Genomic DNA, 11,340 nt, shown 5'->3' on the forward strand with positions numbered 1-11,340 from the left:
TGCTCTGTTCTTTTCAGGATTTTTTTAAAGGGACCTCATGCCCAACCCATTATTGTGCTCTGTTTTGGCCTCACTAGAACCAGGAGCTGAACGGGCCAGCCCAACAGGGCTCGCGCTGGGAGAAGCCGAGACAGCAGCAGAACGCTTTCTGCTCGCCAGGTGAAGCGTGAAGCTGGCTGGAGATGCTAGATTTCCAGATTTCGTGAAGTTTGGAGAGGTTCAGAGCATGCCCTACGATGATGTGAAGAGTAGAAACAGAATACACAATTTTAAAGTGGCAAAGTGGCGGTGTAGAGAAAGGGGGAAATAGAGGGGATAGAAATGGCGGGAGGAAAAGGGTGAGAAAGTGAGGGGAAAGAAAGATATTGCAGCTAAAAAAGTACTTCCTCCTTCAAGAAATATAAGAAGCGTTACATCATTAAAGTAGTTATCTAAACGCTTTTATATTTCTTTACGGAAGGAGTACTTTTTTTATTATAAAATAAAAGAAAAAGAACCAGTTAAAGTATAAGCTGAGTGTTATATGTCAGGTATTCTGCTTACCTTTAACTGGTTTTAAAATGAATACGGAATTTTCGTTCACACATTGTAGTTATCTGATGTTTTCCTGATCCGCAAAGATTGACCAAATGTGCTTTCATATGGAAGAAAAAAAATAGAGAAATGTTTATGCGCAGATCGCGAGGCAGAAAATGAATGATTAGATAAATGGGTGGTGTGCTTTTGTAATGAGGAGTATCATATACTAGTATCGTGCATATGATATTAGTGTATGATACTATATCCGTAATTTAAAGTATCAACGTTGGTATCATAGAGTATTATATTTATTGTCATGCATGACACAAAGTAGCACATCATTTAATATAATACGATATCATGATATGATACTCAAGCATCTCTGTCTTCATTTTATTCTGTGTCATCTCAACAAAATTGCTTAGTTGGCATGCATGATACTACCTATGATACTACCATTACGGGCAGCCTCAGGTTTAGCCGCAACTTTTCCAAAAAATAATTGTTGCTGTCGATGCATGGTGGATGTAACAAAAAAATCTAATTAAGCCTTACAAATCTGCATTAATCAATTAGCTAGATCCCTGGAGTTCCGTAGCAACGCACTTGAGGACGAGTCGGAGGAATGAGTGGTGTCGCCGGTGTTGACCAAAGAAGAGCGAACACAACCGGAGCTAGAGCTGGAGGTCTCAATGGAGAAAGCCTCGTACGGGCCGGAGGAGGACACGGTGTCCGGCACAGTCCTGTACATGTGGAGCGGGAGCGCCGGCAGCCTCGCCTCGTCGGACTGCAGGACGTGCATTGCCTGGGCGACAGACGGCCGCTCGCTTCGGTCCGGATGCGCGCACCAGAGCCCGACGACGAGCACCCGCACCATCCACCGCTCGTCGGCCTCGTCTCCCCTCAGACGGTCATCGGCCGCGTCGAGGATCGCGTTCCTGCCGTAGAGGCTCCACACCCACCTGACCAGTGTGAACGATTTCCCCGCGGTCTCCATCACCGGCCGCCGGCCGGAGACGATCTCAAGTAGGACGACACCGAAGCTGTACACATCGGACTCGGTGCACGGCCGGCGCGTGTTAACGAACTCAGGATCAATGTAGCCGGCTGTGCCGAGCACGGCCTTGGTGGTTTGCAGCAACCCCGTGTCGTGGTCGACGAGCCGGGCCAACCCGAAGTCCCCGAGTTTGGTGCTCATTGACGAGTCGAGCATGATGTTGCTGGGCTTGATGTCGCCATGCACGACGCACTGCTCCCACTCTCCGTGGAGGTAGTGCAGCGCGGATCCCAATCCGAGGATGATCTTGTACCTCTGTGGCCATGTGAGACATTTGTCCTTGCTGTAGAGGTGCCTGTCTAGGCTGCCCTCCGCCACGAGCTCATAGACGAGCAAGAGACCCTTGTGGCTGTCGCACCAACCCAGCAGCTGCACAAGGTTACGATGCTTCAGTCTGCTGATGATCCTCACCTCAGCCTCGAACTCCTTTCTCCCCTGCGCCGACGACTCCGCCGACAACATCTTTACCGCCACCGCACGGCGGTCGGCGGGTGAGGGTGTGAGCATGAGGTGACCCCGGTAAACGCTCCCGAAGCCGCCTCGCCCGAGCTTCTCCTCCTCCGCGAAGTGTCTCGTTGCGGCAACCAGCTCATGGTAGGTGTACCGCCTGGGGCCGCCGGCAGCCACACCTCTCTCGAGGTCAGCTCTGTGGGCGTACCGTTCTTGTCCGTCCTCATTTGCCTTCATTTTATTGTCTCGCCGCCATAGCAACAGGGCCACACATACCACCAAAGAAAGCAATGGGACTAGTACGGATGACAGGATCACTACCAACTTTTTGTTGTTATTCCTGGTCGGAAGAGGAGGTAGAGTGGAACTGAATGACCACGAGAGTATCCGGTGCAGCTCGGAGGCGTTGCCGGTGGCCGCCGATAAGCCGACGGCGACCTCCTCCGGCAGCTGTGTGCTCAGATCGACGGTGGCATTGACCTGGAACAGGGCATCGTCGATGAGGAGATCAACGGCCAGCATCTTGGACACGTTGTGGTACGTGACAGTTGCCTTCATGACATAGGACGACGTGAGGTTCTGCATGGTCGTGATGGGGGTGGACTCCGTGGAAACCATGGAGTTGACGTCGATGCCGACATGGTTCTTGCTGATGCCGCCATAGTAGGAGTTGCCGACTGTGTCGAACTCGACGGCCACCATCCGGGTGGGGCCCGTCCCGTTGGTGAAGGCCGGGAGGAGGCCGAGGCCGCCCCCGCCGCTCTGGGGCGGGATCTCCGACGGGAAGTGGCCGAGGAAGAAGGCCATCCCTTCGCCGGAGCTGGCCTTCACCGGAGTGATCTGGAAGGAGAAGTTGGTGGTGAAGCTAGCCATCTCGCCGGTGTCGCCGTTCCACAGCGGCACCTTGTGCGCGTACGACGCCCGGCCGACGCTGCTCAGGAGGTTCTTCGAATTCGTCAGCTCGAGCCTTGGTGGGCTGATGGATGCGTCGCCATCCAAGTCGATCCATGAGCCGGCGCCGGCGTCGGAGAAGTTGAGGCTGAAGCTGAGCGAGAAGGCCCAGCGCGGCGCATAGTAGAGGTGTAGCAGCAGCACCAAGACTAGGGTGGTGGTCGGACGACGGCGGCAGCCCATGGCTTGGCCTTGGTACGTACAGTGCCTGCGAAGGAGCAACCTTGAGCGTTATAAAAATGGGGAGGAAACTGTACAGCTCGTCGACGTTTCAAACCGGCGACCGAGCGACCAAAGTGGTGTGTGGCCAGGGTTCTCCTCCCCGTAGCTTGGGCCTATGAACGCCATGGAATTGGTTGTCGGCGTCAAGTTTGAACTGGTCTCCACGACGAAGCAGAACGAAACGAGAGAGCTAGCCAATGATGTCGTTGTTGTTGAAATTTTCTATTTTGAGATGCGGCACACGTACGGCTCCTCCGACTGAGCTCTCCAAATAATGGTTACACAGGACGAAGTCGCCGGCGTCTGGAGTTTAACGGCCGTCCACACAAACCAGTTGGGTACAGCTTCCGCCTTCCGGCGAAAATGACTTCACTGGATTTCTCGCGACCGTAGACGAGACCAGGAGGCTTGCGTGGCCAGGGAGGCCACCTCGCCGGAGTTTCTGACCTCGTGTGCCGGTGGGGCCGAGAAGACGACAGCGGTCAGACCGCTTCTAGTGGAGCGCCGGAGGCCGGACTACATTCGTACCGGGCGCTCTGGGTGGTCATTTTTGCCGCCGGCTCCGCGGCGATCCGGAGCACGCGGTTCGCCGAGTCAAGAGTTGAGGCTGCTAGAGCAACTCTAATGGGGCGACCCATTTTGTCCGTCCGCGTTCATTTGGGTCGGCACGGACAAAAGTGGTTGCCCAACGCGCCGACCCAAACGAACGCGTGTCCGTTTTTCGTCCGCGGGCGACCCATTTCCGGCCCAATTTTGAGTCTGATTTGCGTCGGCGTGGACATTAGACGGATGCGCGCGCGCCTACTCTTCTCCCCGGGCCCGCCGGTCGGTGGCAGCCACCACCATTTCCCCCCCATTTTTCCGAAAACGCTCCCGCCCCGACCATGGACGACGCCATCGATCTCGACCTCGACCTCGACGCCGCCGCCGGCCTCGCCTCCCTCGCCTCGTCCGGCGCTGTCGCCCCCTCTGGGAAAGGCAAGCCTCGTGCCCTGCGCAAGACCGCCGCCGCGACCAAGCCGAAGAACGCGCTGACGCCCGAACAGCGGGCAAGCGAGTCGGCCAAGAGGAAGGGCCGGAGGCACCCTGCGGACGCGAGGGATGGGGCCGCCGCGCAGCAGGAGTTCACCAATGCCCGCGTCGCGGCGGCAACGAGGGAGGCGCTCTACATGCTAGGGGTAAACCCTAGCCAGCACAGCCTCGTCCAAGCCGCCGACGCCGCGGCCAGCACCGGCTCGTCGACGTTTCCTCGGATGGTGTTGCCCGAGTCACCCCTCACGTCGGCTTGCAACCCGGTCCCCGGCTTCCACATCTACCCACAGGCCTCCCGCCGCTCCGGGGAGTGCTCACCTGACGTGAGGGGGGTCGCGCCTTCCACGCCTGCGCCAGCGCCCATCGACCTGAACGCCACCCCGGTGGTTGGTGGCTCGTCGTCCGGCGGCACGAGGAAACGCGCGCGGCAGATGCCGGCCGGCGGGCTCCCAGACGCCCGTGACCTGTTCGAGGGAATGCCGTCCGCCGTCGATGTGGACTTCATGCAAAACCTCATCTTCGAGGCCGGTGCGCCATGCGCTGGCTACGATCCCGACGAGACACAAAGCCAGGACGGTCGCGGGCGTTCACGCCGGCCGCTGGCTATGATCCCGACTAGGCGACCTTCATGCGTGATCAGGTCGGCGTCGACCTGGACGGCTTCTCCCCTCGACCACGAGTTCCCGAACGACTACGGCAAGAGGACGAGTGCGACATCGACGTGGATCCTTTGTTCGAGGACGAGCTCGCCAACCAAGCCGCCGATGCTAAGCCCAAGCGCAAGAGTAAGCGTACGAAGGCATACACGGCGGCCGAGGATAAGCTTCTTTGCAAGTGTTGGTGAGACATTGGACAAGACCCGAAGACGGGCGCCGAGCAAAAGCATTCGACCTTTTGGACTCGTGTGCACCGAGAGTTCCATGAGCGCAAGAAGTTTCCACCTTACCAATTTGTGAGCACGCGCGGGTGGGTCTCCATTTCCAAGCGGTGGAGGGTGATCCAACAAGAGCGCAACAAGTTTTGCGCCACCCTTGAGAGCGTCAAGGCCCGCCCCGTGAGCGGCATCGGCATGCAAGACATGGTATGATAGCAAGCAAGCCACCCTCTTTTGTGTCATCAAGATCATCCTTGCTATCACTTGCCCATGTGCTTGCATGGAAACATTTTGTTTTCAAGCTTTAGAGGCATTCAAGGTTCAACACAATGGCAAGTGCTTCAACCTCTCTTATTGCTATCGGGTCATCAAGGACGAAGAGAAGTTCAAGGCACAATATGCCGCACTCAAGGCACGCGGGGGAAAGAAAGCCGTGGAGGATGTTGGGGAGGGCGAGCCGACACGACTACGGGGGAAGACCAACTCCAAGAAGGAGGACAAGCGAGATGCGGCCACCAACGCCTTGATCGCAAGCGTGGACGGCATGATGAATAAGAAGGACTCAAGGGAGCAGGAGCGCCGGTGTTTCAAGGTGGAGCAAATGGATGCTTTCATGAAGATCCAAAGGAGGAGGCTTGATCTTGACGCCGAGAAGCAAGCCAAGATGTTCGAGCTCGAGGCGGAGAAGCAAGCCAGGTGCTAGAGATCGAGGCCGCCAACGCCAAGACCAAGGCGAAAGAAGTGGCACTTGCGAGCATGCACTAGTAGAAAAACACCTAATAGTCCCGGTTCGTAAGGGCCTTTAGTCTCGGTTCATGAACCGGGACTAATGGGCCGTTACTAATACCTCCACCCATTAATCCCGGTTCAAACAAGAACCGGGACCAATGTGCCTCCACGTGGCCCTGTGCGCCGAGCCCAGTCAGGGGTCCTTTGGTCCCGGTTGGTGGCACCAACCGGGACCAAAAAGCATCCACGCGTCAGCATTCCATTGGTTGGGGTTTTTGTTATTTTTTTTGAAAGGAGGGGGGATTGGGGGTTTTGGGGGGTTAATTTACGTGTTTCATATATTGTGTTAGCTAGCTAATTAATAGAGAGAAGTTCCCTCTCTTATGTCCGTGCTTGGTCGACTCTACGTACTATATATACATAAGTGATCGAGAGAACCATTCAGTAAAGAAGTTCATGCATACCGAGAGAAGTGATCGATCGACCTCTCTCCTTCTCCGAGAGATTGGTCGAACAACAAGTATCTAACGCTACTGGCTACATACATGCATGTACAATATGTATAAGATCTCTTATAATTACAATTCCCTAGCAATTGAAATCAATTTCCACATGGTATTCTCCGGCTTTATTGATGACGTGGTCAAGAAAGAATCCCGCCAATTCCTCTTGAATTGCTTTCATGTGATCTGGTTCTAGGAGTTCATTCCGCATCTGGCACGTCTAATTTGAAGAAGGGGGTTAATTAATACATATATATGAATGAAACTCAACAGAAATGATGGTGTAATAAAATGAAATTGTGAATATTATTGCTTACGCACTTCATATTGTCTGTGAGAGTAGCCCCGCTTGTTTTTCAAAGTCGCGTTGTGGATGAACTCGCACACGTAGTATCCACAGAAATCATTCCCTTCTTCCTGCCACAAGCACTTTACGAGAAATAGAGGTCAATCAAACTGATAATGAAGCATTATAAATGGCATTGATGAAAGTATAGCTATAGAATCAACGGGAGATGCACGCAACTAGCTAGCCAGTAGTACTTACTTTCGGATATGTATATCGCAGCTCCTTCGGCAGTCCCGGAGCTTCTGCGGTGAACTGTTTCCAAACCCTGCAAGACAAAGAAAATAATAATTATTACTTGAGATATCAGGAAATGAACAAAAAGTTGCCGATATGGTGCGATAATGATCGATTGAACTTACTTGCTGAGCATTTCAGTCATGTCCGCATAGGATTTGGGATCTTTCCGTCTCGAGTCTAAGACGGTTACTAGTCCACGCTCAAGCTTAATCTCCAGAAGAATATAGTGGTACCTGCGCACGCATGCATAACTCATCAATTACATTACTATAACCTCGCTCGAGTAATAAGGGAAACCGAATATGCACACGACAGTAACACTCACTTGCCGTTGTAAGGAAAGAGTATGGTATCTTTGTTTTGATTTTTTATCAATGATTGTAGCACGTTGTCCTCGGCCTCTTTGATGTCCTTTTTAACCAGAAATTCATCTATGATATTTGTGTTAATGAACCCAATATCATAAATTTCTTGTTTTTTTCACTCGACGATCTTCAATCTGCATAATATATTGAGGATAATTAATTATAAATACATGAAATGAAAGAGCCGAGCTATATATAGAGACTTAATGACAGAAATAGTACTTACAGACAGTAGCAAAAGACCATTAGTTTATCGAGGGCCTTTTGATTGAAGAACGCGAAGAACTCATCAAATGGAACAGTCAACAGATCATTTGCAACGAGATCGTGCTCCTCTTTAATATGCAGATACAAAGCATTCTTACCCTCATACTCTCTGCAGGTTTCCATGTACCAATTATGGAATCTTCGCATCATTGTTGTCAGAGATTTTTCATCTTTGACGAGAGGCTTCCCGTACTCGTATCTGTGTTCGTCCACCTCCAAGAAATCAGGAAGTGCATCGTCAGGCAGGTAATCGTCAAGATTGCCATAACCGGCCACCGTCCCCGGAGCATTAGACACATTGAGCGGGGGGCGCGATTGCTGTGCTTGTTCGTCGAGCTAGGCAATTTTTTTCCCCTTTGCTCGTTCTTTTGACCTTTTAGCACTGACAGTAGTTCCCGACCGCTGGGCTTGGAGATATGTCTGTTCAGTAATGCGCTCATAGTTGGTTCTCGGCGGAGACTTTGGTGGTTTCCTCAGGGCATCGATAGTGCGTTTTGCTTTCACCGGATCTACCTTCTCCTCCGGAGGTGGATGTCTCATTGCTTTCACCCCTTCAAAGAAATCCTTCACGTGGGTCCGCATAATCGTATCGTTTTCCTCCTCGGACCTCTCGTACGGTAACTTCTCTAGAGGCTTGAGAGATGATGGACCGTATTTGTATTGCCTCCTGCCTCTGGTTGTGCTGCTAGACACCGGAGCAGACGGAGCGGTTACGGCGTCTGTCTTCTTTCGTGCTTGCTTACGAGGCGGAGGAGAAGGAGTACGACGCGCCGGAGCAGCCGGGGTGGCGGCGGGTCTCTTCCGCCCTTGCTGGCGAGGCGGAGAAGGAGGATGCTACTGGCTGCTTGGGAGCGCCGACGCAGGCAGAGAAGGAGGCGGAGTGCCGCCATGCGCCGGAGAAGGAGGCGGAGTGCCGCCACGCGTGCCCTGATCGTCACTCACCGGAGGAGGAGGCGGTAGAGGAGGCGGAGTGCCCTGACTCGCCGGAGCAGGAGGAGGAGGCGGAGGCGTCCAGTTCAGAGCAGAACCCAGCCTAGTCTCCCCTTCACCGGTAGGGTGGTCAAGCACGAGGTCCTCAAATCCCTCCGTTATTTCATCCACCATCACCTTAGCATATCCTTTTGGAATCGGCTGGCAGTGATAAGTTGTGCCAGGTCCACTCGGATAAACTTGGCCAACAGCCGCCTTGACCTTCAAATTCATCCATCGCGCCATAATGTGGCAATTTTGAGACTCTGTGATACCATCCACGGGATAGCTGGCAGGAGCCGTCAAGACATGCTCCGGCTGAAGCAGCTCGGTGGAAGCCACGCTGCTTCTCCGCTAAGATGGCGGGGTAGCTTCGGGGGAAGCTTCGGCAGGTCGTTTGCTGCGATCTGCTACTTCTCGTTCCTCTTCTCGATCCTCTAGCCCCATTACTCTTTCGTGCAGCGCCTGCAGTTGGTCCTGCTCTAGTTTCTTCCTCCTCTCGTGGGTTTTGTAACCCCCTGCGTCCGGAAAACCAACCTTCCACGGAATGGAGCCTGGCGTGCCTCGTGTCCGTCCAGGGTGCTCAGGATTCCCAAGGGCCATTGTGAGCTCGTCCTTCTCCCTGTTTGGAAGGAACGTCCCTCGCTACGCTGCATCGATATAGTGTCGAAGATTCTTGACTGGTATTTCCAGTTGCTCGTCCGTCCACTGGCAAAACCCTGTTACAGGGTCCAAGGTTCCGCCAGACCCGAAGAACCAAGTCCGGCAACGGTCTGGCCATCTCATTGTCTCTGGTTCGATCCCTTTTTCAAGCAGATCATTCTCAGCCTTGGACCACTTAGGTCGGGCTTGCAGGTAGCCACCTGACCCCGTGCGATGGTGAAGCGTCTTCTTCGCAGCATTTTTCTTGTTTGTCTCTGACATCTTCTTACTCTTTTCCGATGTTTTGTGGGCCACAAATGCGGGCCAGTGATCTTTGATCTTCTCATATTTGCCGATGAATTCTGGTGTCTTTTTATTTTGACAAACTGGTTCAGCTCTTTCCTCCACCTCCTCATTAGGTTTGCCATCTTCTTAAGAGCACAAGACTTGATTAATTCCTCTTTAACTGGCTTCTCCGGATCCTCCTCTGGCGGTAGGGTGAAATTTGCCTTCAGCTCAGTCCAAAGATATTCCTTCTGCATATCATTGACATAAGACACCTCAGGGTCTTCCTCCTTAGGCTTATACCATTGCTGGATGCTGATCGGGATCTTCTCCCTAACAAGAACCCCGCACTGAGCAGAAAATGCCTTCCTTGTCCGGATGGGTTCAATCGGTTCGCCGTCGGGCGCGGTTTCTATGATCTCAAACTTTTCATCCGAGCTCAACTTTTTCTTCGGGCCTCGTCTCCTTACCGAAGTTGTGCTCGATCCGAAGGGCTAGAAATTATAAGGAAGAAAGACGAGAGTAATTAATATATGTACATATACCAAAACAATGGAAGCATCAATTAACTAGTCAGCACGGGCTTAACTAACATATATATCCCTGGCCGGGCTCGGTTTGGTCACCGGAGCAGTCAACACGGTCTCCTTCTTGTACCTCCATTGTGTCACCGGAGCCATCATGAACATAGTCCTGTTCTTGTACCGGCATTAATGGGCTGAAGCCATCATGAACATAGCCCTCTTCTTCACCCTGTTCTTCCAGCTGACCAACGGTGTCGAGGAGAAATGATGCAACTTCATCCCTTCCATTTGCGATTATGTCGCTCAATATTGCTTCTGTTTCTTCGTCTCGGCAGTGCTCCATAGTTTCTGCAAATATTTACAACATGTCAATTATTATTCAAACATGGTACAGATGGATATATATATATATATATATTAGTGGAAAACGTAGAACTAGCCAGCTAATCACAATAAGGAATCATGTTAGTGGCCTCGACGCTGCTTCTCTAGGGTTTGGGGTCGCCTCGACACAACAACGCTTCAAAGGTTTGGGGTGGCCTTGACGACAATGCTCTTTTAACTTGGTAAATTTGGGCGGCCTCGAGAGAGTTAATTTGTCGGGTAGGGGCGCGGCGGGAGGGGGTGGAAGACCAACATCGTTTTCTCTCTAGGGTTTGGGTGTCCTCGAGAGTTTTGGTCGAGCGAGAGGGCCGAGGGGGGGTATATATATCGGCCACCCCTCATGTCGAAGTTATCTCGAGGGGGTTATATCGACAACGACGCGACAACGACGAGAAAGGAAAATAATTAAGGAAAAGGAAGAAAAGAGGAAGAAGGAAGAAGGAAGAAGAAGAAGAAGAAAAAGAGGAGAAGAAGAAAGGAATAGAGGAGAAGAAGAAGAAATAGAAAAAAATCCTCTTCTTTTTCTTCTTTTTTCCTCTTCTTATTTATTTCTCCTCTTCTTCCTCTCCTCTTCTTCATCTTCTTATTTTCCTTTTTCCTCTCATTCTTTTTCTTCTTCTTTCTTTCTTCTTCCTTTCTTCCTTTTCCTTATTTTACTTTAAATTTCTCCTCTACACTAACCTAAAATGCACTAACCTAAAATCGATATCTACTAACAACCTAAATAAAAAATTAATACATATATGAAAAAGCATATATAAACAAAAAAATGCTATGAACATTATATTCATACATACATATATATATATAGCCACATCCATTCATCATATATATAGCTACCACACACATATATACATTATATATATGAAAAAAATGCAATGAACAAAAAAAATACACTTATGAAAAAAAATACTATGAACATGTACACATATATATATACACACATACAAACACATATACACACAAAAAAATGCAAAAAAT

General features: G+C 51.3%; 1 protein-coding gene across 1 annotated transcript; it reads right to left on the reverse strand.

The window, feature by feature from the left end:
• Positions 1-927: 927 nt before the first annotated feature.
• On the reverse strand, positions 928-3,269 carry LOC123159516 (L-type lectin-domain containing receptor kinase IX.1). Its single transcript, XM_044577353.1, has one exon. The coding sequence runs from the start codon at positions 3,158-3,160 to the stop codon at positions 1,088-1,090; it is 2,073 nt and encodes a 690-aa protein (XP_044433288.1). The 5' UTR covers positions 3,161-3,269; the 3' UTR covers positions 928-1,087.
• Between the last annotated feature and the right edge of the window lie 8,071 nt (positions 3,270-11,340).

This window comes from Triticum aestivum, chromosome 7B (genome assembly GCF_018294505.1).
Source record: "Triticum aestivum cultivar Chinese Spring chromosome 7B, IWGSC CS RefSeq v2.1, whole genome shotgun sequence".
Lineage (NCBI taxonomy): Eukaryota > Viridiplantae > Streptophyta > Magnoliopsida > Poales > Poaceae > Triticum > Triticum aestivum.